This window comes from Onychostruthus taczanowskii, unplaced genomic scaffold, assembly GCF_017590055.1.
Source record: "Onychostruthus taczanowskii isolate IOZ18803 unplaced genomic scaffold, ASM1759005v1 scaffold181, whole genome shotgun sequence".
Classification (NCBI taxonomy): Eukaryota; Metazoa; Chordata; class Aves; order Passeriformes; family Passeridae; genus Onychostruthus; species Onychostruthus taczanowskii.
The window spans coordinates 243,017-269,047 of record NW_024499029.1 but is presented as its reverse complement, the minus strand read 5'-3'; the positions used below and the strand labels follow the sequence as shown (position 1 = coordinate 269,047).

Genomic DNA, 26,031 nt, shown 5'->3' with positions numbered 1-26,031 from the left:
TCTTGTAACGCACTTTAATTAAGTCTAATTAATTCAATTAATTGTTTTGCATTCTTTTCTGGAAGAGGAGAAATCTGATGAACTGCTGCCTTGTCTAGTGCCATTGGAGAGGTGGCACTGTCGCCCTCCAATCCACTGTCACTTTTGGAAATCTACAACAGAATTAAACTTTCCTCTTTTTCACCTCGGAGAACCCAGTGTCTGCATCTTTCTATTCCGTGTCTAAAGTAACAGATCCTCACAGGGTTTGTGTTCCCTGCCTCGCTGCCTCCTCTGGAGTCCCAAGGTCCTTCCCAAGCTGAGGGGGCAGAGCTGGGCACAGCACTCCAGGTGTGACCCCAGCAGGGCGGGGACAGGGGCAGAATGAAATGATCTCCCTGCTGCTGCTGGCCACGCCATTCCTGACCCAGGCCAGGAGCCACTGGCCTTCCTGGCCACCTGGGCGCACTGCTGGCTCCTGTCCAGCTGCTGTCCTTCAGTGTCCCTTTCTGCCTGGCCACTCTGTCCCCAGCCTGTGGCACTGCTCCCTGTTCTTTTAGTACAGTTTTAATGTAGTATTTTAGTATAATATACAACATAATAAATCAGCCTTCTAAAATGGAGTCAAACCTCGTGTCTCCACACATGGGGTGCTCGCCTCAACACAGGGGTTGTTGTGGCCAAAGTGCAAAACTTGGCCTTGTTAAACCTCACCTTGCTGGGCCCTGCCCATGGGTCCAGCCTGCCCAGGTCCCCCTGCAGAGCTCTCCTTCCCTCCAGCAGATCCACACTTGGTGTCATCTGCAAATCTGAGGATCATGGAGTCATGGAATGGGTTGGGTTGGAAAGGATCAGCTCCAACTCCTGGGCGCCTTCCACTATCCCAGGCTGCTCCAAGCCCCGTCCAACCTGGCTTTGGATGCTTCCAGGGATAGCCACAGTTTCTCTGGGAATTCCATCACCCCCAGGGGAGAATTCCTTCCCAAATTCCATCTGCTCTCTCTCAGGCTGAAGCCATTCCCCCTGTCCTGCTCTGTGTGCTCCTGAGTTCTGCTCTTGGTAAGAACCCCAGGGTTATTTTTGTGCTCTGTGATTCGATCCGAGGCAGAGCCCTGCAGTGTTAATACAATATCTGCCATAATTTCCCACACAGCAAATGAGAGTCAGCCCAGCTCCCAGCAAGACAAATATCTTTTGTTGTTGTCACGCACATTATTCGACTCTCTCCCACTTAAGACAGATGCTTTTGTGCTGGTTTGTGCTCTGAGTTTGTAAATGTTCATCCTTTTAGTGATGTTTGCCTGATAACAGAACGATGGAATAAAACAGAATCTGCAATGAAATCAATGGAATGTGAGCTCCAGCAGGCACAGGAGCATGCAGAAATGATGCCCTGGCCAATAGCTCCAGTCAGCAATGAGGAATTGTATCCAGGACACATTTTGGGAGGTAAACATGTTAACTTGCTCCTCCAGCTCCCCAAATGTACCTCATTTATCACCGGAGCAGCTCCAGAGTTTTGGCGTTGGCACTCCAGGCCTCTCCATGCAAATGATGATTTATATCCCCAGCCACGGGCTGCTCCAGTGCCACCTTCAGAGCAGATTTCAGGGAAATAACAGAAACTTTTGTGTCTCTCCATCTAAGAGAGGAAAATGCAGCTGAACTCACCCCACAGGTATTGGCTGCTGTTTCAAAACCAGCAAGAATTCTCTGTGAGTCGAGGACAGGCAGGAAATCGATTCCCTTCCACATAAATTCCCTTCACGGAATTCCCTGCTGGACTGTTAGCGTTCCTCTGCTCACTCCAAATGGAGGCCCGGCCCCCTTCAAACCAGCAGCAAAACTTCTTGGGTGCCTGGTTTCCATCCACCCCGACTCCTCTGTCCTGGCAAGCACAGCCAGGTGAAGCCTCCAAAGGAAAGGAGCTTCTGTTCAGAATCCATGAAAGGAGGGAGAGGGGTCGGTGAGGGGGGAAAACAACATCCTCCGGGAGCCACAGGAGCCCTGGAAAGTGGGATCCGAGCTGCAGCCTTTGGAGAGCCAGCAGGGATGCAGGGGCAGCCTTGGTGTCAGCTCAGCCTGCTCCTGATGCTGGGGTCGCTGGAGACACTGGTGCGCGGAAATCCCTGCCCCAAATGCACACAAACTGCCCTTTCCTCCCCTATCGTCACTGCATGGGGTTTTTTTTCATCAGAGCATCAAAATAGAACAACAAATAAAAAAAAAATTCACAAAAAAAGCATGAAATAGGTAAAGATGACTCCAAAACAAGTTTATCCAAGCAGCTGTGAATCACTGAGCAAGATCACCCCCTCTGTGCCACTCCCACAGTGAAAATGTCTCTGCTCCCAAGTAATTTACAAGCTCAATAATCAAAACCAGGCAGGGGAAGAAAATAAGGAGAGAAAAATGAGTTTCGTTACAGGTCACTTGATCTTTTTAATGGAAGGGTTAAACAACTTGAAGAGAACCAGGATCAAATGGACCCCCAAACCCAGGAATTACAGATATCCCAAATTCCAGCTATTTAGAGACATTAACTTAATATTTCAGTAGGACAGGACAGAAAAAAGAAGTGCCTGGGTATGATGTTCTCCTTTTTTCCCCGTAATTCAGGGTGCTGCCACGAATTTTCTTCAAAAGCCCAGCTTTTTCAGGAGCCCTCATTAGTGCCTGTGCCAGATGTGCATAATGGGGAATTTCCATATCTGCAAAGAGGAAGGAGCACCATCCCTCTCATCTCCCTGCCCGGGAAATGAAGCAGCATCCATTCCTTTAATTTAGCTCTGTCAGGAGCAGCCCTTGGTGACATCCCTGGGATCTTTTTGGGGCTGCTCCTGCAAGTGGGAGAAAGGAACCTGTTCATCCCCGCCTACATGAGAATCTGTATTTTATTTGGGATTAATTAGCAGCCACTTGGGTTTGATGGCTCCAAGGAGCAAAAAACCACCACGACGTAGGTTTGGATGGGCCTGGAGGGTCTGTGCAAAGCTGGGGCTCAGGTCTCCAGTATCCCATTCCCTGGAAAATTTGGTAGCAGGTTAAAATCTGTGCTCAGTCCTAAAAATATTTATCAATTGACCAATCATTTGTTAGGCTTTGGTTGTCAGGGAAACAGGCATTTAGGAACATCATCTCCAGGGACACGGAGCCAGAGCAGCTGGGGCTGGGATGCAGGAGAGTGATGCCTTTTTGGGACTGCCTAAAAACAGAGTCAGACACAATTAAGGGAGTAAAAAGGGAATAAAACCAAAATTTGTACTTATTGAATGGCCTTCAGGTACATTTAGGGCAGACAAAGCCCTCCAGGAGCTGCACCCAAAAATGGACAAGGGGATTTGCACACTTTTGTAAGTTGGGCTCATTTGCATATTGGGGTTAATCTAATTACAGCTTCAGGTCATGGAGTCATTGACCCCAAGTTTTCTCCCCCGGCTCACTTTTGTTCCCATCCCTGGGCCCTGAGGCAGTGAGGAGTCCTTGGTCCCCAGGCCTGGAGAGGAATTGTTGTGTCTGCCCAAAATGGGAGAGCAGCAGCTGACAGTGAGCATGGAGCTCAGGGTTACACACCAAAGAACTGCAGGGTTACAGACAGAAAATACAGAAAATATAAATATTTAACACAAATGGAAAAGAGAAAAGCTCAAACCCTAAGGCATCAGGAGCAGCAGCCCCAGCCCACCTGGGGAATCTCCCTCAGTGAAGCCCACTCCCCTCAGAGCAGGACACTCCATCCCACCCACGGCTCCCTCATCCCAGGGGCTCATTCCTCTGTCTCAGTGTTCAGGTTTTGCAGTCAAACCTCGCTCTTTGGGCCACCAAACAGCCAATTTTCCAACCCCAGAAACTGGCCAAAAGATGCCCTGGCTGTGAATGATGGGAATAGGATAGAAGAATCATACAATCATGGAATAATAATGTAATAATAATAATGTAATAATAATAATGTAATAATAATAATAATAATAATAATAATAATAATAATAATGGAACAATAATGGAATAATAATGGAATATAATGAAATAATGATGGTATCATAATGGATAATAATAATGTAATAATAATAATTCAATATAATAATAATAATAATAATAATAATAATAATAATAATAATAATAATAATAATAATAATAATAATAATAATAATAATAATAATAATAATAATAATAATAATAATAATAATAATAATAATAATAATAATAATAATAATAATAATAATAATAATAATAATGGAACAATAATGGAATAATAATGGAATAATAATGGAATATAATGAAATAATGGTGGTATCATAATGGATAATAATAATAATGGAATAATAATAATTCAATATAATAATAATAATAATAATGATAATAATAATAATAATAATAATAATAATAATAATAATAATAATAATAATAATATCATAATCATGGAATGGTTTGGGTTGGAAGTGGCCTTAAAGCTCATCCAGTCCCAGCCCCTTGTCGTGGGCAGGGGATTCCTGATGTCATTCCTTGGGCTTGGGGAAGGAAAGTACCCCGGCACTGGACTTCTGCCCCAGCATCACTCACCAGACCCATTTAATCAATCCTGAAAGTGCACAAAAGCCATTTTCAGGATTCATTCATTAATGAATTCCATTTCCTTGGAAATTCTTTGGAGATCCTTCAGCCAAGCACACCTGGATGGGCTGAACACAGCTCCTGCAGTCCAAACAAATTCTCATCTGACACACCAGCGGTCTTCCTTTTATTTCCTCAGTAAAAACTTTCAACAGCTCTTTTCTTTTTCCCGTAACACAATTAAAACCACTACAAGGAGCAGTTCTGGGAAGCACATTCCGGGCAGGTATTTATAAATTCCCCACTTTTGACCAAAAAAAGTGGCACTTTCTGAATGCTCCCTGCCAAGACCACGACCCCCGCGGTTGCCGTGGTTACCTGGAGGATGCTGTGCCCACCACAGAGATCCCAGAGCCTTCCCAGACTAACAGGCTGCATTTCGCCCATATTTGTGTTTTCACCTCCTCTTCTTTAAAAAAGAGGAGCAAAAATGCCAGGGGAGGGAGGCAAGGAGAGACTTCCCTGCAGCTCTTCCCCTCCTCAGCCTTCTGCTCCATCCAGGAGACGACGGGGGGAATTTTTAGAGTGTGGTTGCGAGCAGCAGACCAAAAATCCGAGCAACTGTTAACAAAAAGTGTGAATATGGCAGACAGGAGAGGAGTTCCATAAGGAACGCACCTCTAGGGGTGTTTTCTGCGGAGGGAGAGCCTCGTTTCACCCAGAGGAACGTTTCAGATCTGGGCACTTCCAGCTCCCTCCGACCGGTGTGGGCAGAGCAGCCAAAAGAGACAGAGGGAGGAGTAAAAATAATTCACCAGATGAGAAAATCGGCTTTTTCCTCATGATCTGAGGCTGGCTTAGACTCAGAGAATGACATTTTATATAATAAACCATCATTTCATGGGGTGATTTGGGGTGGAAAGAACTTTAAAGACCCTCCCATTCCAACCCCTGCCATGGGCAGGGAGGTGTCCACTGCAAGGTGGGAGCAGCTCTTGGAACATGTACAGACACTTCATGAAATACCTGCACAAATTCCATAAAATATCTCTACGTGTTGTCTAAAACATCTTTACAGATCTTGAAAGCATCACCCAATCATTTTCATTGTTCCTGCCCAGCTCTCTTTAAAGCCAGGAAATCTGAGCCCGTGGACATCTCATGGTTGTGACTCCCCCAGATTTATTTTTCCCAATGAACAAAAGTATTTTTGCCTGATTTTTTTTTTTTTTTGCTTCCCATCTTTCAGTTTCACTATCTCCTAATTTCTGAGAGAGAAGCTCCAAATAACCCTCACTGAAATCAGCCATTATTGAGAATTCTTTAATCACGCCTCATCTCAGTCATGTCTGTTCCAAGATTAAACACTTCCAACCTCCCTCATGCTCCCAAAAGTGCTGGGAAAGCAGCAACAATTAAACAGCAAATCTGAGTACAGAGACATTTGCAGAAGAAGCAGTGACAGACTGCACTTTCCTCCTGATATAAATATATTTATAGATAAATATGTCTCTGTACAGATATCTCTATTATATACAGAGATATATGTACGGGTTTTCATTAAATTAAATTCCAAACAACCACCCAGAATGGATTTATTCCATCATGGGATTTGGATTTTTTTATTCCTTCTTCCTGCATCCGTTTCCCTTCCCACCACTTTGCCCCTTCCCTTGGTAACAATTTCCCGGGATTACTGAGGCTGGGGAAGCCCTCCAGGAGCATTCAGCCACGGATTCACACTCGGGGTTGTGAAGGGGATGCTCTGGGGGCCTGGCTCACCTGAGCCTGGGGAAAACGAGACAAGAAAAATCCCAAAATAAGTGACAGTCCCAAACCAAACAGCCCCAAAGCAGCACTGGGGGCTGGGACTGGCTGATCTTTAAGGCCTTCCCAACCCATGTTGCAAAAATGCAAATATTTGTATTTTTTAATCCCATTCAGGGATTTTGGGATGGGACAAAAGGAGGAGGTGATGGCACAGAACCCCAAGGACACCTCTGACTCCCACTGGGGCTGAGCTGGGAGCAGCTACAGCCACACCTGGGAATGTTTTGGAAAAGATTCATGACAGGAAATTGGGGAGGGGGGGTAAAAAAAAGCAAAATGTGTCGGGTAAATTCTTCTCAATGAATAATTCCAGAATAATTGCTGTGATAGCAATGCATAATTACAACCCGTGCCAGCCTACTATGTATTAGTTGGGGGTACTAATTAGTTAATGTTTGTACAGCTCCTGGAAGATGTAATGTGCTCAGGCATTATCATTAACTAAGCAGAGTTTAAATTCTTTTTACCACGACTCAGAGCAGGATCACCTACACCCTCTCAGATCCACTGAAGGTGGCACCTGATGATCTCTTCAGGGAGGAAAATTCACAAATTGGGGCCTGGAGGAAGCACGGAGAGATCCTCGCTGCTGAGCAGGTCAAAAAAAGAGGAATTATTGCCACTTGGGAAGGGCCTGCTTGGAAACAGGGCAGGGCTGATGCACTATCTCCCCACATCTCCAGGATCTCCCCTCATTTCCAGGATCTCCCAAGATCTCCAGGATCTCCCCACATCTCCAGGATCAAGGAAATCCCTTGGTGCTCCCAGGAGTAACTTCACACCTCGTAGTAAGGCAGGTCTGTGCTCGTGCTCAGGGATCCCCCCGTGACTGCTCTGGCCTCAAGCCAACCCAAACCACACCACTCCTGTGTTTAAAACGTCTGGAATAAATAGAATTTCCCAAATAAGAGCTTTTTGACCACCATCTCCCAGGCTGGGCCTGGCCCAGAGGTGCCAGTCCCCACTCTCAGCCCCACTGGGAGCATTTCCACCCCGTTATTTTTTCCCTGAAAGGTTCATCCTGGTGCCCCTGGAGGAGGGAAGTGTTTCTGTCGAGGTCTCCCTCCTTTTCTGAGGGCTTTATTTGCTTTCTGACTGCAGCTGGCGCCAGGCAGTTTGTAAACAGCTCTCCAGAATTAATAAAAAATTAATACACGCTGTAAGAAATGATCAGAAATCACATGTGACCTCTTATTTATGTGCTTATCCTGCTTTAAAATTCATCAATGTTTAACCAGTACTTCTTAAACCACTTACAAAATGTACACACAGCCACTAATTAATTGCTGCTCCAAGTTTGAATTGAGGCCAGCCTTGCCTTGTCTTACCTGGCCATCAGGTCAGGATGAAAAATAACAGCCAGAGGTGGAGTGTAAAAACCACAAAATTACACAAAAAGGGGTAGGGGAAAACTTACGGGGTTTGTAATTTTGTTTATAATTTATTTTATTTCCTTTGTTTATAATTTATAATAATTTTGTTTATAATTTATTTTATTTCCTTTGGCCTGAATTCAGCTGTGTGCTGCTAATTTGGGTTAATACTGACAATAAAACAGTGAACATGGAATAGTTCAATCACTCAAAGGCTTTTCCTTTATTTTTTTTTTTTTTTTGAATAGTGGAGATTAAACCTGTCCTGCCACTCCCCACCCCCCAGGGAAGGATGGGTTTAACTCTTGCTGGGAATGAAGAGAAATCCATTCCATTTTTTTTTTTGCCTGACACATTTTCAAAGGGAATAATATTTTTTTTTCCCCTATTGGCTCTTGGTTTTTCTCCTTAGTGGTGATTTAACCTGCTGTTCTAGCTCCAGCTAAAAGGCAGATTTCAGGTGAGGATTTATTTTGTAGAAATGTTCTGTCTCTGAGGGATCCATCCCCAAGGAGAAGGAATTTTATCCACTGCTGGGAGGAAGGAGGCAGAGAGAACTCAGCACATCCAGCTCCCTCTTTTGCAGCCCTGGCTGAAACTGTTTTGGATTTATTTTAAAAATGAAATTTTCTAGTCAGAAATCACCCACAGCAAACATCCAGCCACGGGAACACTCCAGGGATGTGTCTGGTTGGGTTTGCCTGGGAACAAACATTCCAGCATGCAGGTCTGAGTTTTAATGGGGGTGTCAAAAGTCTGGGATGTTTCTGGGAAAAGAGATGTTCGAAAAACAAGATGCTCACAAAACCTGTCTGGTTTTGGCCTACAGAGACAATAAACCTCCTCAGTCTTCTGACATCACCTTCAGCAGTTTCTCCTCCCAAATTAAAGAGGAAATAAAACTGGATCAGTTGCTGGACTCCTCAAGGGTCTTTAATGAACTCCCCACAGCCAGGAATTTGTTAATTCTGCAGGACAGGGCAGTTTTGGGGTCTTTGACAAACACCTTCATTTTTCCCTCACTCAACTGCCAAAACCCTAAATTTACAGAAGCTCTTGAATTTACTTACTCCAGAATAAACCTGATCATTCTAGAGCCTGTTTTTTTATGGATGTGGAGTTAAATAATCATCATTACATCCCCACTAGAACAGGAGACCAAAAGCAAAACCACAAAATTCCGTGTGGGCGAGGCCAAAACCTCCCCACATTTGGGGCCTGGGTGGTGGAAAAGTCTTTTCTTCAGGCTGTTTTGATATTTAATAATTTGTTAAATTACTCTTGAGTGGGAAAGGAAACAAGTTCCAGAATTCCCACCAATCTGAGAATGTAATAACAGGTTTCTGAGCTTGGTTTGCAGTGATTTTTTGCAGGCATGAGCCTTTTGGTGACTTCCAACATAACGGGAATGTAGACTGCACCAATTTAAATGGTATTTGACCTTAAATGGCATTTCACAGCACGGAAAAACATCCATAATGCTGTCCCCTCAAGATGATGGTCAGTGTTCCATGGAGAGAAACGTGGAGATGGCATGGGCTCATAAAGGGTTCCTCCTTTCGGTCTAAGAGAGCTGAAGAGCAGCTCCAGGAAGGGAAAACCTGGGAGCAAAGGCAGGACTGAGTCATGGATTGAGTCAAAACAGGAGGAAAGGAGCACGAGAAGTAGAGCCAGGCTGGGAATTTCTTATCAGCAGCAGGGGTGAACGTCAATGTGGGTTGACAGCAATGGAATCCTGGAATGATTCCATGAAGATGGGATTTCCTTGAGGGGCAGGAAGGGGCTGTTTCCACGTGCAAATCTCCACGTGGGTTTGGGGCTGGGGAGCACACACAGCTCTCCTGAGCCACGAATTAAACCCAGATTCATCCTCCTCCCAGGTGAGCTTAATGCCACGCTGGAGAAAGGAACGATTTTAGCAGCTGGACACGTTATTTCGTGCTGTGGAGGTTATTAACCTTTGGAACAAATTATCAGGGAAGTGGAGTTTGCTCTGAGTCCTCAAGTGACTCTCTGGAGGCTCCTTTCAGTGCAGAGAAATACAGGTGGTGGGAACAGCCAATTTTGTCAAGCTGGGTGGCCCTTGACAAATGTAATAACAGAATGTAATAACAGGAACCTGTTATTACATTCTGGGACAAGGTGGCAAATCAGGTGGGGAAGTGCCTCTGCCCCACTTCCTTTTTCTATGTAGACTCAAAAAGTCCTGGAATGGTTTGGGTTGGGAAGGACTTTAAAGCCCATCCAGTGCCATTGCCCTGCCATGAGCAGAGACGCCTTCACTACACCAAGACATTTATGAGACTCACAGCAAAATACCAGGGAAATATGAAATTTTCCCCTGCTTTTCCTTACCACCTCCATGGAAAACTCATTGAGGCAAGATTAATTCCAGTCACTCAACTTTTACAGCAAAACAACAGAGTCCAGACCTCACTCTCGAAAATTAATAGAATAAATTTGGGAGCTAATCATAAATAGAGAGAGGTTAATCAATTCCTCAGATTGTTGAGGAATTTGTACACACTGGGACCCTTAATATATTCAACAAAGCAATGGCACCAAAGAAAATACCCATAGATTTTGTTTTCAAATAAAAATTCCTGATAATTCAAAATCACCAGCGGGCTCCTTCCTCTCTTGATTTGTACAATTTGTGTTCCCACTGCAGAGGAACCATGCTCTGCCTTCATTTGCCTTCACAAGTGACATTGATGTGGCTTTTAAAGCCAGCACGTGTGATTTAGAGGCTCTGAGAAAGAAAATTATAACTCTGGGGGAAGAAATGGCTGCGAAATTTCCATTGAAATCGTTCGATTTCACTCCGGGGATGAGGCAGCACCTGAGTGGCTGTAAGTCAGTCCCCCTCGCATCTGAATATAGGATAGAGGTTTAAAAGCACTAAACAGCCTTGTGCTAATGCCTCCCCAAGACAAAGCAGAGCTCTTCAGGCTGGCTTTTATGGCAGGAACAAAACAGGCGCAGCTGGAGGCTCCAGACAATGCTGCTCCCTTTCATGCTGCTGCAGCGGCCGCCAAACCCCAGCCCTGCCCCAGAGCCCCCACAGGGCCAGCAGCGAAAGGCAGGGCACCCCAGTAAGTGGAGGGGAGGGCAGGGACGGAGAGGCAGGAGGGATTTTCAAAGGTTCAAGGACTGGTTTTAATTCCCGGGTTCTAGTGAAAGTCAACACGACCTTGCTTTGCTTTCTCCTTTTGAAGCGCAACAGTTTGCGATGAAGAGATCCCTGCCTGCTCGCGGTAATTTACAGCAGGGTTTACAACAGCTCCCAAGCCCTGCAGCCTCACCCTGGACCCTCCTGCCTGAGAAATTCACAGCAAGGAGGGCCGTGCTCCAGTCTTGGAAAGAAGGGTTGAGTTTCCCATGGAAAAAGCTTTCTCCAGCGCGAGGAAACGGCCTCAAGTTGCACCAAGGGAGGGTGAGGTTGGATATTGGGGAAATCTCTTCCCCAGAAGGGTTTTCAGGCATTGCACAAGGGCAGTGCTGGAGCCTGCATCCCCAGTGGGATTTCAGATCCACGTGGACTTGAGGACGTGATCAGTGGTGGCCTTGGCAGGGAACTCGATACTTCAGAGGGTTTCTCCAAACTAAGCAATTCCATTTCACCACTTTAAGTGGTACTCAAATGGTATTTGACCTTAAATGGCATTTCATGGCATGGAGAAGCGTCCGTCCTTTTGATGCTGTCCCCTCAAGAAGACGGTCAGTGTTCCATGGAGAGAAATGTGGAGATGCCATGGGCTCACAGAGGGCTCCTTCCTTTGGTCCAAGAGAGCTGAAGAGCAGGTCCAATTTCCAATCTTTTTGATTCCACTATTGTGTACATCCTTGAGTTTTGCAGAGGGCCGGATGGCGCCAATCAGCAGGACACTGTCCCTGCCCATGGTGACACTGGGTGGGATTTGAGGTCCCTTCCCACCCAAACCATTCCATGGCAGCAACAGAGGAAAACGTCGTTCAGAACACCAAGGCTTCTATTTCCACAACATCTCAGACGAGGCAGGATAGATGGAGGAAAAATGGTGACTAAAATGTGTCAGTGTTTACTCAGTGTCCGGTCAGGAGCGTGTACACGGAACCTCTGCCCTGACCCGGGAGCTCCTGACCTCCCATCCAGCTAAATTAGCGGGATAATGATGAAAAGCACTTCTCTCCTCGTCCTGTAATGTGAGAAGTGCCTGGCAATTAAGCAGCCTTTGAGGATGACACTGCTGATTATTTCAGGACAATCAAGTCCCGGCAGAGGAACGGGGTTGGAATAGGAAGAGCAGTGTCAGAGGCTCAGTTAAACAATGGCTGGTTTGCCCGTCATTCCCACCAATTATTGCAGGAGGGGGAGAAGAAAAACTATTTATAACCTGTCAGTCTCCAGAAACCACAATTATGATGATTTAATTAACACATGGAGAGGCTTTAGGCAATCACTTCGTTCTAAATTTAAGGAGCAGCACATTTCAGGCCCAAGATGATTTAGAACATTAACAAATGCTGGTTGAGCCGGGCAGGAATTTGATGGCCTTGTTGGTTCCTTTTAAAGCATCCATCAAGGCCCAGAGATAATCCAAACAGCCGTGGCAGGGAAGGATGAGAGCAGAGAGGAACCAGCAGGGCTTTCAGGGGCCATCTCACAGAAGGAGAGGCTGATTTTTAATGAGGACTGACTGAAAATGAGCAAAACCACACAACTCAAGGCTCTTCATCAACGACAGCCTCGGTGCCTTGGAAAAACGTGGAAAAATGGGGTTTGGGTGGATGAGAGTGCGAGGCATGGAGAGTGACCCTGACCTTTCCGTGGGCACCTTGCACTCAGTGCCAAGGTCCTTCCTTGGCCTGTGCCTGGAGGCCTAAGCTTGGTTTAACCTTGGCCTAACCTTGGGCTGAACTGTTCCATCCCTGGGCTGAGAGCTGCAGCACCCAAACCCAGGATATTGCCACAGGATTCCCAAATCCTGGGCTGCCCCACTCCCCGGCCAATTCCTCCCAGGGAATCACACTTCAGGCCTCATTTCCTCTTTCTGGCTCAGATTATTTCTGTGTCCTGTTCTCCCAGGCATAAAAAATGACTCCTTTGGTGTTTCCATGCAGTGATTAAACCTGGGAGTTGTCAGCTGCTGCCCAAACACAAATAACTCTTGCTTTCTTTCACCATCTATTGTTTTTTAAATGGATTAACACCCAAGTAACATAAAGGAAAATCCAACTTCTTCCATATTTCACCATCAATTGCTCCTTGATTGGATCAACACCCAAGTAACACAAAGGAAAATCCCACTTCTTTCATACGAGAAGAAAAATCTTAACCACAGCTCACATGGGGGGAAATAAAAATTACAAAGAACCTCCTGCTCCATAAGTGGTTCTTCCATCCACTGCCTGTCGAACCTGGGAGATGGGGATTGCCTTTCCCAGCCTGTGGGTTTATTCCAGGAGCAGGTGGAAGCGCTGGTCCCAAAGCTTTGGGCCCAGCTGCAATTCCTGAGCTGTGCCTGCTGCCATGGAGGATGTGCCACATCCCCTCCACATTTCCCTGCACAGCCAGCTCCCTTCTCTCCTGACACAACCCTCCTGCAGCTGAAATGCTCAGGCAGGAAATATTCTGTGGGTTTATGTGACTAAATCTTGCAAATCTCGCGTTAAAAGCAAGGATAAAGTCGGTTTTCTCCGCGAACAAAACGCACACCTGCACAAGGACACAGCACCAAAGGCCCCCTTGGGTCATGGTCAAATTGATCGTGTTGGTTTTCCCCACAGCCTAAACCCACAAATATGATTTTAATTTTCGTTATTGTTTATTTCAGGGGAAATGGAATAAAACTGTGTCGACGAAAGAAGGAACCTTCAAAGCAAAGAGATTTTGCTGAAGATCACCAAGAAAGTGATGCAGGCACTAAAATTCAGAATGTTCCTTATCTCACGAGTTTTGAGAGCTTTAAGTATGAATGGAAAGAGGGTCCCACAAAGGACAGAAAGCAAAGCAGAGAAGCTGCAGCATCCTCACAAAGCCTTTCTGTAGGAAGCTGCCCATGGATGGAGACACAGCCCTGGAGCTTTGAGGAGACTCTGCCTTGCCAGCACCCAGGATCTGCTCCTGTTCCAGCCAGTTCCATTCAAATGGATCTAAGGAAACCCAGAATAAATCTATATTTGAGCTAAGGAACAAAGGCGGAGTCTTGCTGTAGCTGGACATGCACAGAAGGTGAGAAATCAGAGATAATCAGCATTTTCTGGCCTTCCCTTCCTTCTCCTTCTTGGAGTTCCCAATCCATTGTCCATGACAACACCACAACTGATCAACCAGCCAGGAAGAGACTCTTATTTCCTTGTAAATTAAAAAGGCAAAGGCAAAAAAAAGCCAACGTTGCCAACAGCCTCTCGTGTCATCCCTTCCCTGGGTGCTACAGCTCCAACAAAGAGGAATTCTGCACTTGGGACAGAGCTGACAGCTCCCTGGAAACCCCTCAGGATCCATCCACTCATCTTTTGGCAGAGGTGGGAAGATCCTGAGGTGATCTGAGCTCACAGGGGGCAGAGGTGAGAAAAGCTGAGTGTGTCAGACATGTATTTTATGTGTGTTCAAAATGAAACCCACGACTGAAGAGATTCCTTCCCCCATCCTGTGAGTGTTGTCCCTGCTGGTGTGAGCTCCAGGAATAAAAATCTATTCCTTTCTCCTCCTCAGAGCACTGGCAGCACATCAGAGAGTGCAAGCAAAGGCAGGGGAAGGGGGCAGAGCCAGGAAAAGGGAGATGGAGCGGGAAAAGGGCACCTGTCACAATTCCAGGAGTGCAGGAACCCCTCCCAAGGAATACAACAGGAATAACAAGTGTGCTCCTGTCTTGGACAAAGCTCCTCAGTGCAGCAGCTTCTCCTGCACCCTCACAGGGCAGAACTAAACCACGAGGGCTCTGGAAAGCAGCAACATTTGGGGAAGTGGGAAAAAAGGTGAAGAGGAAGCAGCGGGAGGACGATCCCAGCTGGACATTGTGCCTAAGGCTGGGAATCCGCAGTGCAATTACAGAGCTCTGTTAATGAGCTGTCAGCCTCAGGATGAAACCCAATGGAGCAAATGCAATGCCTGGACTCTGCTCAGGGAAGTTCCCAAGCTGAGAATTTGGGAGAGGTGGGTTCAGCTCCTTCCTTTGCCTCTGAGCCTTGCATTATCCCAGAGCAATCCACTCCCAAGGCCTCAGCAGCGCCTGTACCCCAAACCCAAATTCCCGACGAGCTCCTCTCTCAGCCAGGCACCAGAGGAAGCACCGAGTAAGAGTTTCAGAAGTGCTCCACATCCTCCTGCGTTTCCTTTCCAAATCTGCAGCCCTCAATTGCTGCAGGAGGCACAGCTGGCTCAGCTCCGCCGGAAGCACGGCCAGTCAATTTTGGGAACATCTTTGGGAACTCTCACACTTCACAAGTGCTGAGCACAGGGAAATTTTGCCCCTGTGCATTTCCTTCTGCTTCACTGGTGCCTCTCCAGCACGCTTCCCCTTAGGCTGGGGTTGTGTTTGCAATGCCAAGGGCAAACAAAGGCTCAGAGGGGTAAAAACTGCCCCGTCTCTGGAATGTCCAAGCTTGGACGGGGCTTGGAGCAGCCGTGGGAGTTGTCCCTGCCAATGGCAGGGGGTGGCACGGGGTGACCTTAAAGGCTCCTTCCATCCAAACCTTTTTATATTCAGTGATTTCTAAAATGTGCCTCCGCCGAGCCCCCTCCGAGCTGTTCCTGCCATGGCAGAGCTCTGAGGAGCAGCACTGTCCCCTTCCCCTTTCCCGACCCTCCCCATGCAAACCAGGGCTCAGGACACCTCCCCGGGGCTGATTCACCCTCACCCAACACAAACTCAGGTTCCAGAGTCACCGAGGGGACAGAACAGTTTGGGGAGCAGCGCTCATCCTCCCGTGTGCCACGGGAAAGGAACCCCGGTGCTTTGGCCCGGCAGGGAGCACAAAGGGTTAATGAGGAGTTCCTGCTCCCACTCTCCTCGCTCCTCACCTCCCAGGTGACCTCTTTGCCGTGTCCCACCTGTGGGATCACAGCCTTTGCATTCCTCTGGTGGGCTCCCACCTCAGCATCCCTCCCAAACCCCTCCGGCTGATGAACAAAGGAAACACAACCACTGCTCTTAAAAGAATTTTAAAAAATGTAGAATTCAGGCAGTCCTGGAGTGATTTCTCCCATGAGGTCCCAAAACCCCCTGAGCTCATGCTGAGCCCCCAGGGCACCCCTTTTAATGCTGAGCTAGAGAGCTGGAACCTCACCCTCAACCCTCTCTGGAGATGGAAACGATTCTGGCCTATCCTCTTCTTCCAAGCAGCACCATGATGTTCAATAAATAAATAATAAAAGCAGCACGCCAACATTTCCCTTTAAATCAGGCTCAGAAGAAGGTCTGCAGCAGCCCCCCAAGCCTGCAAATGTTAAATTCCTTTATCAATGCCCTTCCTCCCAACGGAGAGAGGGGAGGAGCGGAATGCGGAATTCCAGCTGATGTGTGTGCCTGATTTAAAAGGTGTGAACACGAGCAGCACCCAGCCCTGTGGAAAACACAGCAGAGCTGTCCCTGTGCCTGAGCAGGTACAGGGAAAACACAGCAGAGCTGTCCCTGTGCCTGAGCAGGTGGCTGTTTATCCACAGGGTACAGCCAGACGTGGGGAGGGAGAGCTGTAACGAGCGGCCTGGCAGCGCTCAGTTCACACTGAAAAGCTGCTCACCTGTCTGCCCAGTGTTTGTTCTGTCCCTGCCAGCCGGGGAGAGGGGACAGCAGTGACCTTCCAGGAGACAGAAACATTTTCCTTCTCCCCACAACACCTTCCCGGCGAGCCGTTCCCAGCTGTTGTGCGAGTGAGACAGGCGTGAAGTACAGAACGCCGCAGCTGGCTTTACGAAATCCCTTTTTACAGCCTCCAGATCTCCAGCAAATGCACAAATAAATGGGAAAGTGAGAGGGAGGGAGATGCACAAAGCAAATCCCAGGCTGAGGGAGCAGCACTCTGCTAACTGCGTGGCCAGAGCCCAAATCAGGAGCATCCAGTTATTTTAGCAAGCCCTGCCAAGAGACTGAAGAGAGGAGCCCAGGCCAGGTGTCGGTGATTATAATCCCACTGCTGCCAAAGTCACTCCTGTCTGCAGCCAGCCTGCCTTTGGCTCTCTCCCCCAGCACAAGGAATCATTCCTGAGGCAGGGATTGGGAAAAGCAGCCCCACCAAGCACAGCTGCACCTGCCCCAGGGCAGCTGTGGGCCTCTGCTGGGTGCTCCAAACCTCACAGGATTTTAAAACAGCACCATCCCCGGGGCTGCTGGGGAGAAAAGGAGCTCTGGAAATGCCTCAGCACGTTATTCCCAGTTCTGCCATGGAAAATCAGTGGTTTATGGATGAGATGGGCTGGATGCTGCCACACCCCAAATGATCCCTGCGGAGGTGCCAGCCCTGCTCCCCTGACCCAAACCCCAGCCCAGCACCCACAGCAGTGTCTGGGCACACATCCCTTTCCCTTCCCAGTTCAAATGGAACTGATCCATCACCCTTTCCCATTTCTGGACCCTCAGCTGCCCCGAGGCACGGGGGGTGAACACCTGAAAGCAGACAATGCTTTGGAAAATATGGCTAAAAGAGGTAAAAATCAACCAGCTGCTAAAAGAAGTGAAATCAATCAATGAGTCCTGGAGCCTGCCTGCCCTCACACAGGTATCCAGGCACTTCTCTCCCCTCTGAGGCCTTCTATTTTTGGGAGAAACCTAAAGCTGAGCACAAGGAATGAGGCAGGCAGCCCCAAGGGAGGATGGGCCTGAGCTGCATCACACCTGCACAAAATAATAGTTTTCCACAAGTATGGGTAAATTAGGAAATAAAGAGAGGTTCCATTTCCTGTTTTTTTTTCACCAAACACAAACCCTTTCCACTGCTGAAGACTCTACAAGGGATTTTTTTACCATTTTTAAGTGCTGTACATTGAATATCTCTCCTTTTACAAGTGGAACCTTGTAGCTATGGAGACGCAGAATGTCAAATCCAAGCTGAAGACAGGATTTCAGTGGGGGCTTTGGGTTGCTACATGTGCCTTCAATGATCTGCTTTCCACTTCCTGAAGTCTTTATTATTCTCTATATTTTATTAGTCTCTAACAGTGTGCAAAGAGCCTCTGGATGTTCAACAAGGACACGGACACAGAGCGACCTGTCAGACACAGCCCTGGGGCATCCTGCACAGTCTGACTTACACCCAGGGCACCACAAACCCCCCTCAGTCCTGCAAGGTTGTCATCAGTGTAATTTAATCCGAATGAAACCGTTCTGGTGCTGCCACAGCCCCTGGAAGGCAGGTGAGCTGGGGTCCCCTGGTGTTTGATGCTGTGTGTAACAACCACAGCCACCTGGGGGAATCACACCGGGCTGACCCCATCTTCCTGCACCTGGGAGGGCTCCTGAACCTTGCAATTACCTGCTGTAACATGAATTATCCAAATTCCAGTCTCCCAAACATCATCCCTGCCTTCTGTGGTCCAAAATGCATTAGGGGTGGAGGTGTCATTACCTGGATCTTCAATTACCACGTGCACATCCATCCGTCTGTTTCCCACCGTGGAGTAAAGGAAACAACATTTTAGCCAAGCTAATGAAACTTCAGTGGTGTTAAACCTGAGCGTGAAGGGGACAGAGCCTCCCAGGCCAGATTAATGCTCTTTGTGACAGCCAGGGGAAATTCAAAATAACTTGAACATCACTCATTTTCTACTTGTGCTGGTGACAGTGAACGAGCCAAACCTCACACCTTCATTCTGCATTTTCCTGGAGCAGCGACAGGGACGTGGCAAGTGGTTTTCTGTTCTGGAGACAGCACTGCTCCAGAGAAGGCAACCCCAAGTCACTGCATTTCTCTTCCTTCCCCTTAAACTCCACAGTTCAAAACCACCTGGGGACTTCAGGTGGCAAACGTGAAACCTCTCACAGACGCCCCGTTGTCAGAGGATGAAAACATTGGGTTTTGAGCAATCCAGATCCCAGAGCTGCAGATCCCACTCTGCTCATCTTCACCACACCTGCCACAGCACCTGGGTGCCAAAGCCAGGGCTCACAATTCCCACAGCCAGCCCCAGCCTGCACAAAGGGCTGGGAATCAACTCCAACAGGCACCTGGAACACCCTCAGGTGGAACATCCACAGCCAAGGAAGCAAAGTCCAGCTGCTGCCACACCACAAGCAGGATTAAGCGACCAGGACTGCAGAGGAATTGTGCAAATCCTCCTTTGCCGGCTCTAAATAAGCAGCAGCATTCCAAGCAAGCCCATCCCTGCATCCACAGCAGTGGAGACATTGGCAGGAGAGCGGCAAAGCAATTTGGAATTTCCTTGCAAAGCTGGGCAGCAGAAGAGAAGTGCTGAGAGCTTCTCCTGATTGTGTTTCCCGTGTTGCTGAGTCAAATCCCAGCACGGCCTGAAGATTGTGGAAATCAGCTCCAGCAGGGCTGTCTAAGCCTCCACTGATCACTGAAATGAAATTAAACCCTCCAAGAATCCCCTTCTCCCAACCCAGACATTTGCAAACGTGTTGCTTGACAAAGGCTCACGCCCAGAGGAGCCTCTGCGTTCCTGCTGCTCCAGGAAAACAAATCCAAGATCTTGCTACAGTCCTGTTGTCCCCTGGTTTGCTCCTGAACCAGATCAAAAATGCAAGAAATCTCTGGCATTATCATTAAACAGGCCATAAACCCCTCAAGATTTGATGTGGGGTCTGGAGAAAAGAGGTTTTCATATTTAGTTTTAAACCAGAAAAGGCTCATAAGCTCCTCTGTATCTACCAATCCATTAAAATAGGATTAGTTGTAGCCACTGCTCATCAAATGGGTGCAAACAGGAGGAGAACAACACTCCAGATGCCTTTATCACAGTTGTTGACTCCAACTTAATCGCTTTTTTAATAAGTCTTAATTATTCAAAATAATCACCATCCCTTCCCTGCCTGTTGTCATTTAACATGAGAGAACCTTCTACAGAGCAAACCCCAACGCAGGCAAAAGAAACCCCAAAACCAAAATCTCATTAATCTTTCTAACATTTAAGAGATACCTCAAGAGCTTCGAACATTTACCTCTCCTTCCCAGCAGCTGAAATGGTTTTAGGAGGATCATGGTTCATACCTCGCATTCCCTGGAGCCAGAGATGGTGTAGGTGCAGGGCCCAGATCCATTAACAGATACATCCATGGTCTCAGAGTTTGTTGGCTTGTAGTCCACGTAATATTCCTGCAAAGGGGAGTTCATTTGCCTCTCTGACTCCCGGGCCTTTTTCCTGCGCCTCTTCATGAGCGTGTGCTGCTGGAGCTGCTTCATGCTGGCGGGGTAACGCTTCCAGGACACGTAGATGACCAGCAGGATCATGGCCACGGAGAGAAAGAGGGCCACGCTCCCCGCGATGATCTTGTGGAAGGACACGTGCTCGTACTCCGGCTCCACCGCGGGCGTTGGGATGTCTGCGGAAGGGCTCGGCGTCGCAGATGTCGGCTGGTGGCTTTCCAGTTTGGAGACGGTGGGTTTGGGGATGAACACGGGTCTCTGGGGGGTTTTGGGAGCCTGGTAGGACCTTTCAGTAGGCACCACCTGGATTTCGGCACAGATATTATAGGTTTCCACAGCGTCGCTCACCTTCTCGCCCTGGATGTGTTTGGGGCCTGCGCAGATCATGGTGGTCTCCTTATTTCCCTTGAAATTCTTAAGCCAATTAAACAGGGGGCAAATGCTTCGAGTACATTCCCACATATTCCCGGACAGAGTGATGGAGATGAGCGAGATCCACGTGTTGATGGTCTCCTGAGAGATGTTGGTGAGTTTGTTGGAATCCAGGTTCAGCTTCTGCAGGTTGGGCAGGCACTGGAAGGTGCCGGGCTCTACCCCCGCGATGTCATTGCCCGATAAATCCAAGTTGTGCAAGGAACTCCAGGTCCACGTCAACCCCTGGCTGATGGAGCGGATCCTATTCCACTGCAAGTAAATGGAGCGGAGGTTGAAGAGCCGCGGGAAGTGGGCAAAATTGATCTTAGAAAACTGGTTGTGCTCCAAGTGGAGCTCCGTCAGCTTCAAGAGGCCGGCGAAGGCGTTGCGGGACAAGCTCCGCAGGCGGTTGTAGCCCAAATCCAGGAAGTCGAGGTTGCGGCAGTCCTGGAAAACGCGGATGGGCACTGTCTTCAGCGAGTTGGACCTCAGGTGCAGGATCAGGAGCTTGCGGAGGCCCTTGAACTGCTCCGCCTGCAGCACCTGCAGCTTGTTGTAGGACAGGTCCAGGTTGCGGAGGTTGGGCACGGGGTGGAAGGTCTTGTTGTGCAGGTGGGTGATTTTGTTGGAGCTCAGGATCAGCTCCTTCAGCCGGCGGATCCCCTGGAAGGCATCCTCGTCCACGGAGCTGATGTAGTTGTGGTCAAGGTAGAGCCAGATGAGCTGATTGAGGCCCGCGAACTGGTGGGATTTCAGCTTCTGGATGCTGTTGTAGCGCAGGGACAAGCCCTGGGAGCCGCCGGAGATGTTGTGCGGGATGTCTCGGAAGGCGTGCGACTCGCAGTACACGATCTTGCCGTCGCAGCGGCAGCTCTTGGGGCAGGCTCGCTGGGCACCCGCCAGCCCCGCCAGCAGCGCCAGGGGAAGCAGCCCCAGCAGCACCCTGGAGCCTCCCCGCTGCTTGATCACATGGAAATCTGCAAGATCCGAAAGGAAAAGGGGCCGTTGGAAAGCCGTGCGGGTAAACGACCAGATTACCGAGCAGGGATTTGGGAGACGACCTGTTTGCCTCCTGCCTCGGCTCTTTGTGGTGCAAGTCGCCGCCCTTGGCGTGCCTCCCTGGCCACCTCTCCTGCCCCCACTGCCACCAGAGTCCCCTGGTGGGGCTCAGGGTCCCCCAGGAGCCTGTTCCCTCCCGGCTGTGCTCCCGTCCCCCGGCTCCCCGGGGAGCTGGGGTGTCCTTAGCGCTCCGTGCTGAGGTTTGAACAATAAACATATTTGTCAAGTCACTGTGCTGGATGCTCCATAGTGCCGGAGAGGAAATGAGCCAGAGCTTCTGCTCGTACGTGCTGCTCAACGTGTTCCTCAAGGAAAGCAACTGCAAGACTAATCCCCCCAAAATTACCTCAGAAAGAGGGAAATCTACTTCTCCTGAAGTTTGATCCATCTTTATGACCTGTATTTTTTGTAAAGCGAGGCACTAAGTAAAGGTTTTACTTTTTGCACTGAATGATTCAGGTTTAAGAGCAGGTTTAAGTAAAACTCGTGAGTTTTATGTACCTAAAATACAGAAATAGATGCAGGGAAACAAAGTTTGTCCATACAGAGAAGTGTACCAGGAATGCTGGCATGGGACCCCAATGCCAGGTAAAGGTAGGAGATGTGTTCCTTTCAAATGAACCACAGCCTTAACCCATGCTCATTTAGTCCATCCACACATGGCTGTGAATACCTAAACAGTTATTAACTTGAATTAATCCAGCAGACGATGAAAATACCCACCCCAACACTTCCAGACAGCAGCAAACCCAGAAAGTTTAAAGGGGGATATTTCTCTTTCAGTTCCCCTCTCCTGATTGATTTTAAGGGTTTGCCTTTAAGATGTCATGTTTGTCATGCAGCAGCAGCGCTGGATGTGAGGACATATGTAATAATTGAATGTACAGAATCCTGAATAATTATGAGAGGGCGTGGAGGGGGTGTCAGAACCCCCAACACCCATCTGCACGCCTGGAATAATTTTAGGGCTGCTGCCTCCAGAGTTGCAGTCTTGCTGAGAATGAAAATTCATTCTTCCAACAGGAAATATTTCAAAGGCTCATATCTCCTTGATAAATAATCACTTTATTATTTGTCACACACACGCAAAACCAACCCAGTGCTGCAGGTCTTTAATCCAATTTTAAACCGAGGGGCAATCTGCAAATATAATTCCTGATCTAGAATGCCCCTTGCCTTCCACTTTAATGGGTAGATTTGTAATTTAAATCCTCTTTTTTTTTTTTTTTTTTGCTCCGTTCTCTTTGCCAGCAGCAGCCAGCTAGAAATATGTTCTGGCTGTTACAGACTCGGGGGCTGGGGAGGGGGGAAGGAAGGAGGGGAATAAACCTGTCACACTCCAAAAAAACCCCGGCTGGCAAATGACTGCTGGAAATGTAGCAGAGGTACCAGGGGCATCTTTTCAGCCTCTCCAAAGCCACCTATGCAAGGAACGACTCCCCCCCTCCCTCCCCTTGGCTTCCCACATCCTGCAAAGTGTGACCGCCAGCCCCAGCGGTGCCGGGGGGATCGGGGGGCGAAGCCGGCAGGAATTTGGGGTGCCGAGCAGCTGCCGGAGCCCCCGCAGGCGCGGGGGAGGGCGGCACAGGGGCCAGCCCCTCACTCGGGGCAGGAACCCACCACTGCGGGAGGAAAGGTGTGCGTGTGTGCCCGGAGGGGGGGACGAGGGCTGAAAACGCAGCGGCAAGTGCCGTGAGTCACCTGGCAGCGGAATGCGCCGCCGGTGCCGCTCCCGGCGCCCCCCCGCCACCGGCGAATAATCCAGCTGCAAAACCCACCCCACAGCTGCGGCTGTGCCAGCCAACAAACCACAAAAGTTCACTCACCCATCCTTTTGTCATCAATAACGTCCTCCTTCGCCTTCCTCCAGCTGTTTTCTCCGCTCTCTTCCCTATTTATTTATTTATTTATTTATTTTTGCTTTCCCCTCGCCTCTCTCTCTCTCTCTCTCTTTTCCAAACCCGGCTCCTCTGCTTCAAACCATCATCATCTTCATGTCACAGCGCGGCTGCCGCTCGCCCCGCCGCCATCCAGCGTGCCTGCCAGGAACCCCACAAAGTTCCCCGGAGAGGACCAGCGAGAATTTTGGGGATGAGGAAGGGAAAGGATAAGGGAAGGGGTTGGGGGTGGGGAAGACAGGACGAAGGATGGGGGGAGTGTGGGGGGGTAGGGAGGGACTCTAAGCTCTGAGAGCCATTGTGGAAGTCATCAGAGAACCGGCGGCGTTAAGTGGCAGTCGGCGAGAAAAGCAGGCGATGGAGACGAACCAAGTTCTCTGGGAGGAAGGAGCGGAGCTCTGCCGGCGCCTGGCATCCCTCATTCTGCCGCCTCTTGCCATTGCCGGGCACAGCGATCCATCCTCGGCTCCCGCAGCAGGCAGGGCCCCCCGTGCTGTGCCACAGCCCGCTTCAGCACCCCCGCAGGCTCGCTTCATCCATTTAGCTGCTCGGGTTTAAGGTGTTTTGTAGCTGTGCTGAGAGGCAGCTCCCGTCTAATTCCGAGGCTTTCCAGAGAGCGATGATGCTCCGGAGCTGGCGGGTGCCGAGGCTGGAGTTTGTGGAGCACCGAGTGCCCTCCACTGGAGAAAACCCAACGCGCATTGAGGGCCGAACAAGTGAGGCTGTCATGGCTCTGCAGACTTCGCTTCCCTCGGAAAAGAAAATTAAAGACACAGCATTTGCCTTGCCCACCGTCCTCCCCTGTCAGACCCCTCCGTCTCCCCTGGACTGTGGAATGTTTATGGCGTGGGATTTTCGGGCAGAGGCGCCAAGCAAAACAGCTGCTCCCCTTGGGATTTGCCAACCTGAGCTTGCTCTAATCCACCTGACCCGTGTATTTGGCTTGGGTAAATTCTAAACTGTTCTTTTTCCCTGTGTTCCCGGGGGAGGGGAGGCAGGAAAAGGAAGGTTTGCAGGTTAGAAGTGAGATCTTGGTGCAGGGCCGAGGGCAGGGGCTGTGATCACACTGATCATCATCACAAAAGGCATTTCATTTGACTTGACTGCAGGCAGCAACTCCAAATGTAAACACTCCGTGTCCTGCTGTGGCTGGGACAGTGTTAATGCCTGCCTCGCAGCCTGTAATTTTTTTCTTTTTAAATCTAAGTGCCTTTCAGTCAGAAAAGCTCTGACTTTGATAAAGAAAGCAGAACTGAAGATGCAGAATCAGTGGCAGCTTTTTCCTCCTGAGCTCCTCTCCAGTGGCTCTCCCAGCAGGAGCCGGGATCCCGCAGGGTCCAGGGTGGGACCCGGGCTGTGCCACCTGCGCAGGTGTCACCTCGGGCTGGGTCTGCCCGGGTCACCGCGGGCAGTTCCCGGCTCATCAGGGCTGGGGCCATTCCCAGTTCCCCAGGGACGGGTCCATTCCCAGTTCCCCAGGGCTGGGTCCATTTCCAGTTCCCAGGGCTGGAGCCATTCCCAGTTCCCCAGGGCTGGGTTAATTCCCAGTTGACCAGAGCTGGGTTAATTCCCAGTCCCCAGGGCTGGGTTAATTCCCAGTTCACCAGGGCTGGGTTAATTCCCAGTTCATCAGAGCTGGGTCCATTCCCAGTCCCCAGGGCTGGGGCTATTCCCAGTTCCCAGGGCTGGGTTAATTCCCAGTTCCCCAGGGCTGGGGCTATTCCCAGTTCACCAAGGTTGGGTCCATTCCCAGTTCACCAGGACTGGTTTCATTCCCAGTTCCCCAGGGCTGGGGCCATTCCCAGTCCCCAGGGCTGGGGCCATTCCCAGTCCCCAGGGCTGGGGCCATTCCCAGTTCCCCAGGGCTGGGTTAATTCCCAGTTGACCAGAGCTGGGTTAATTCCCAGTCCCCAGGGCTGGGTTAATTCCCAGTTCACCAGGGCTGGGTTAATTCCCAGTTCACCAGGGCTGGGTTAATTCCCAGTTCACCAGGGCTGGGTTAATTCCCAGTTCACCAGGGCTGGGTTAATTCCCAGTTCATCAGAGCTGGGTCCATTCCCAGTCCCCAGGGCTGGGTCCATTCCCAGTTCACCAGGGCTGGGTCCATTCCCAGTTCCCAGGGATGGGTCCATTCCCAGTTCCCCAGGGCTGGGTCCATTCCCAGTCCCCAGGGCTGGGGCTATTCCCAGTTCACCAAGGTTGGGTCCATTCCCAGTTCACCAGGACTGGTTTCATTCCCAGTTCCCCAGGGCTGGGGCCATTCCCAGTTCCCCAGGGCTGGGTTAATTCCCAGTTCACCAGGCTGGGTTAATTCCCAGTTCACCAGAGCTGGGGCCATTCCCAGTTCCCAGGGCTGGGTTAATTCCCAGTTCACCAGGCTGGGTTAATTCCCAGTCCCCAGGGCTGGGTCCATTCCCAGTTCCCCAGGGCTGGGGCCATTCCCAGTTCCTCAGGGCTGGGGCCATTCCCAGTTCACCAAGGTTGGGTCCATTCCCAGTCCCCAGGGCTAGGTTAATTCCCAGTTCACCAGGAACCACCCCAGGGCTGGGGCCATTCCCAGTTCCCCAGGGCTGGGTTAATTCCCAGTTCACCAGGAAGGTGCCAGAGGGATGTGAACAGGGGCA

The 26,031-nt window shown here is 49.4% G+C and overlaps 1 protein-coding gene across 1 annotated transcript in view; it reads right to left on the bottom strand.

Annotated features, from left to right (window-relative positions):
• LRRTM4 (leucine rich repeat transmembrane neuronal 4) overlaps positions 1-23,339 on the bottom strand; it is a 126,547-nt gene extending 103,208 nt beyond the window's left edge. Inside the window, exons 1-2 of the mRNA XM_041401013.1 lie at positions 23,336-23,339; positions 19,881-21,427 (exon numbers count right to left, since the gene is read on the bottom strand). Coding sequence (XP_041256947.1) covers positions 19,881-21,427; positions 23,336-23,339 — 1,551 coding nt within the window. The remainder of the gene's footprint in view (positions 1-19,880; positions 21,428-23,335) is intronic.
• Positions 23,340-26,031: the final 2,692 nt, after the last annotated feature.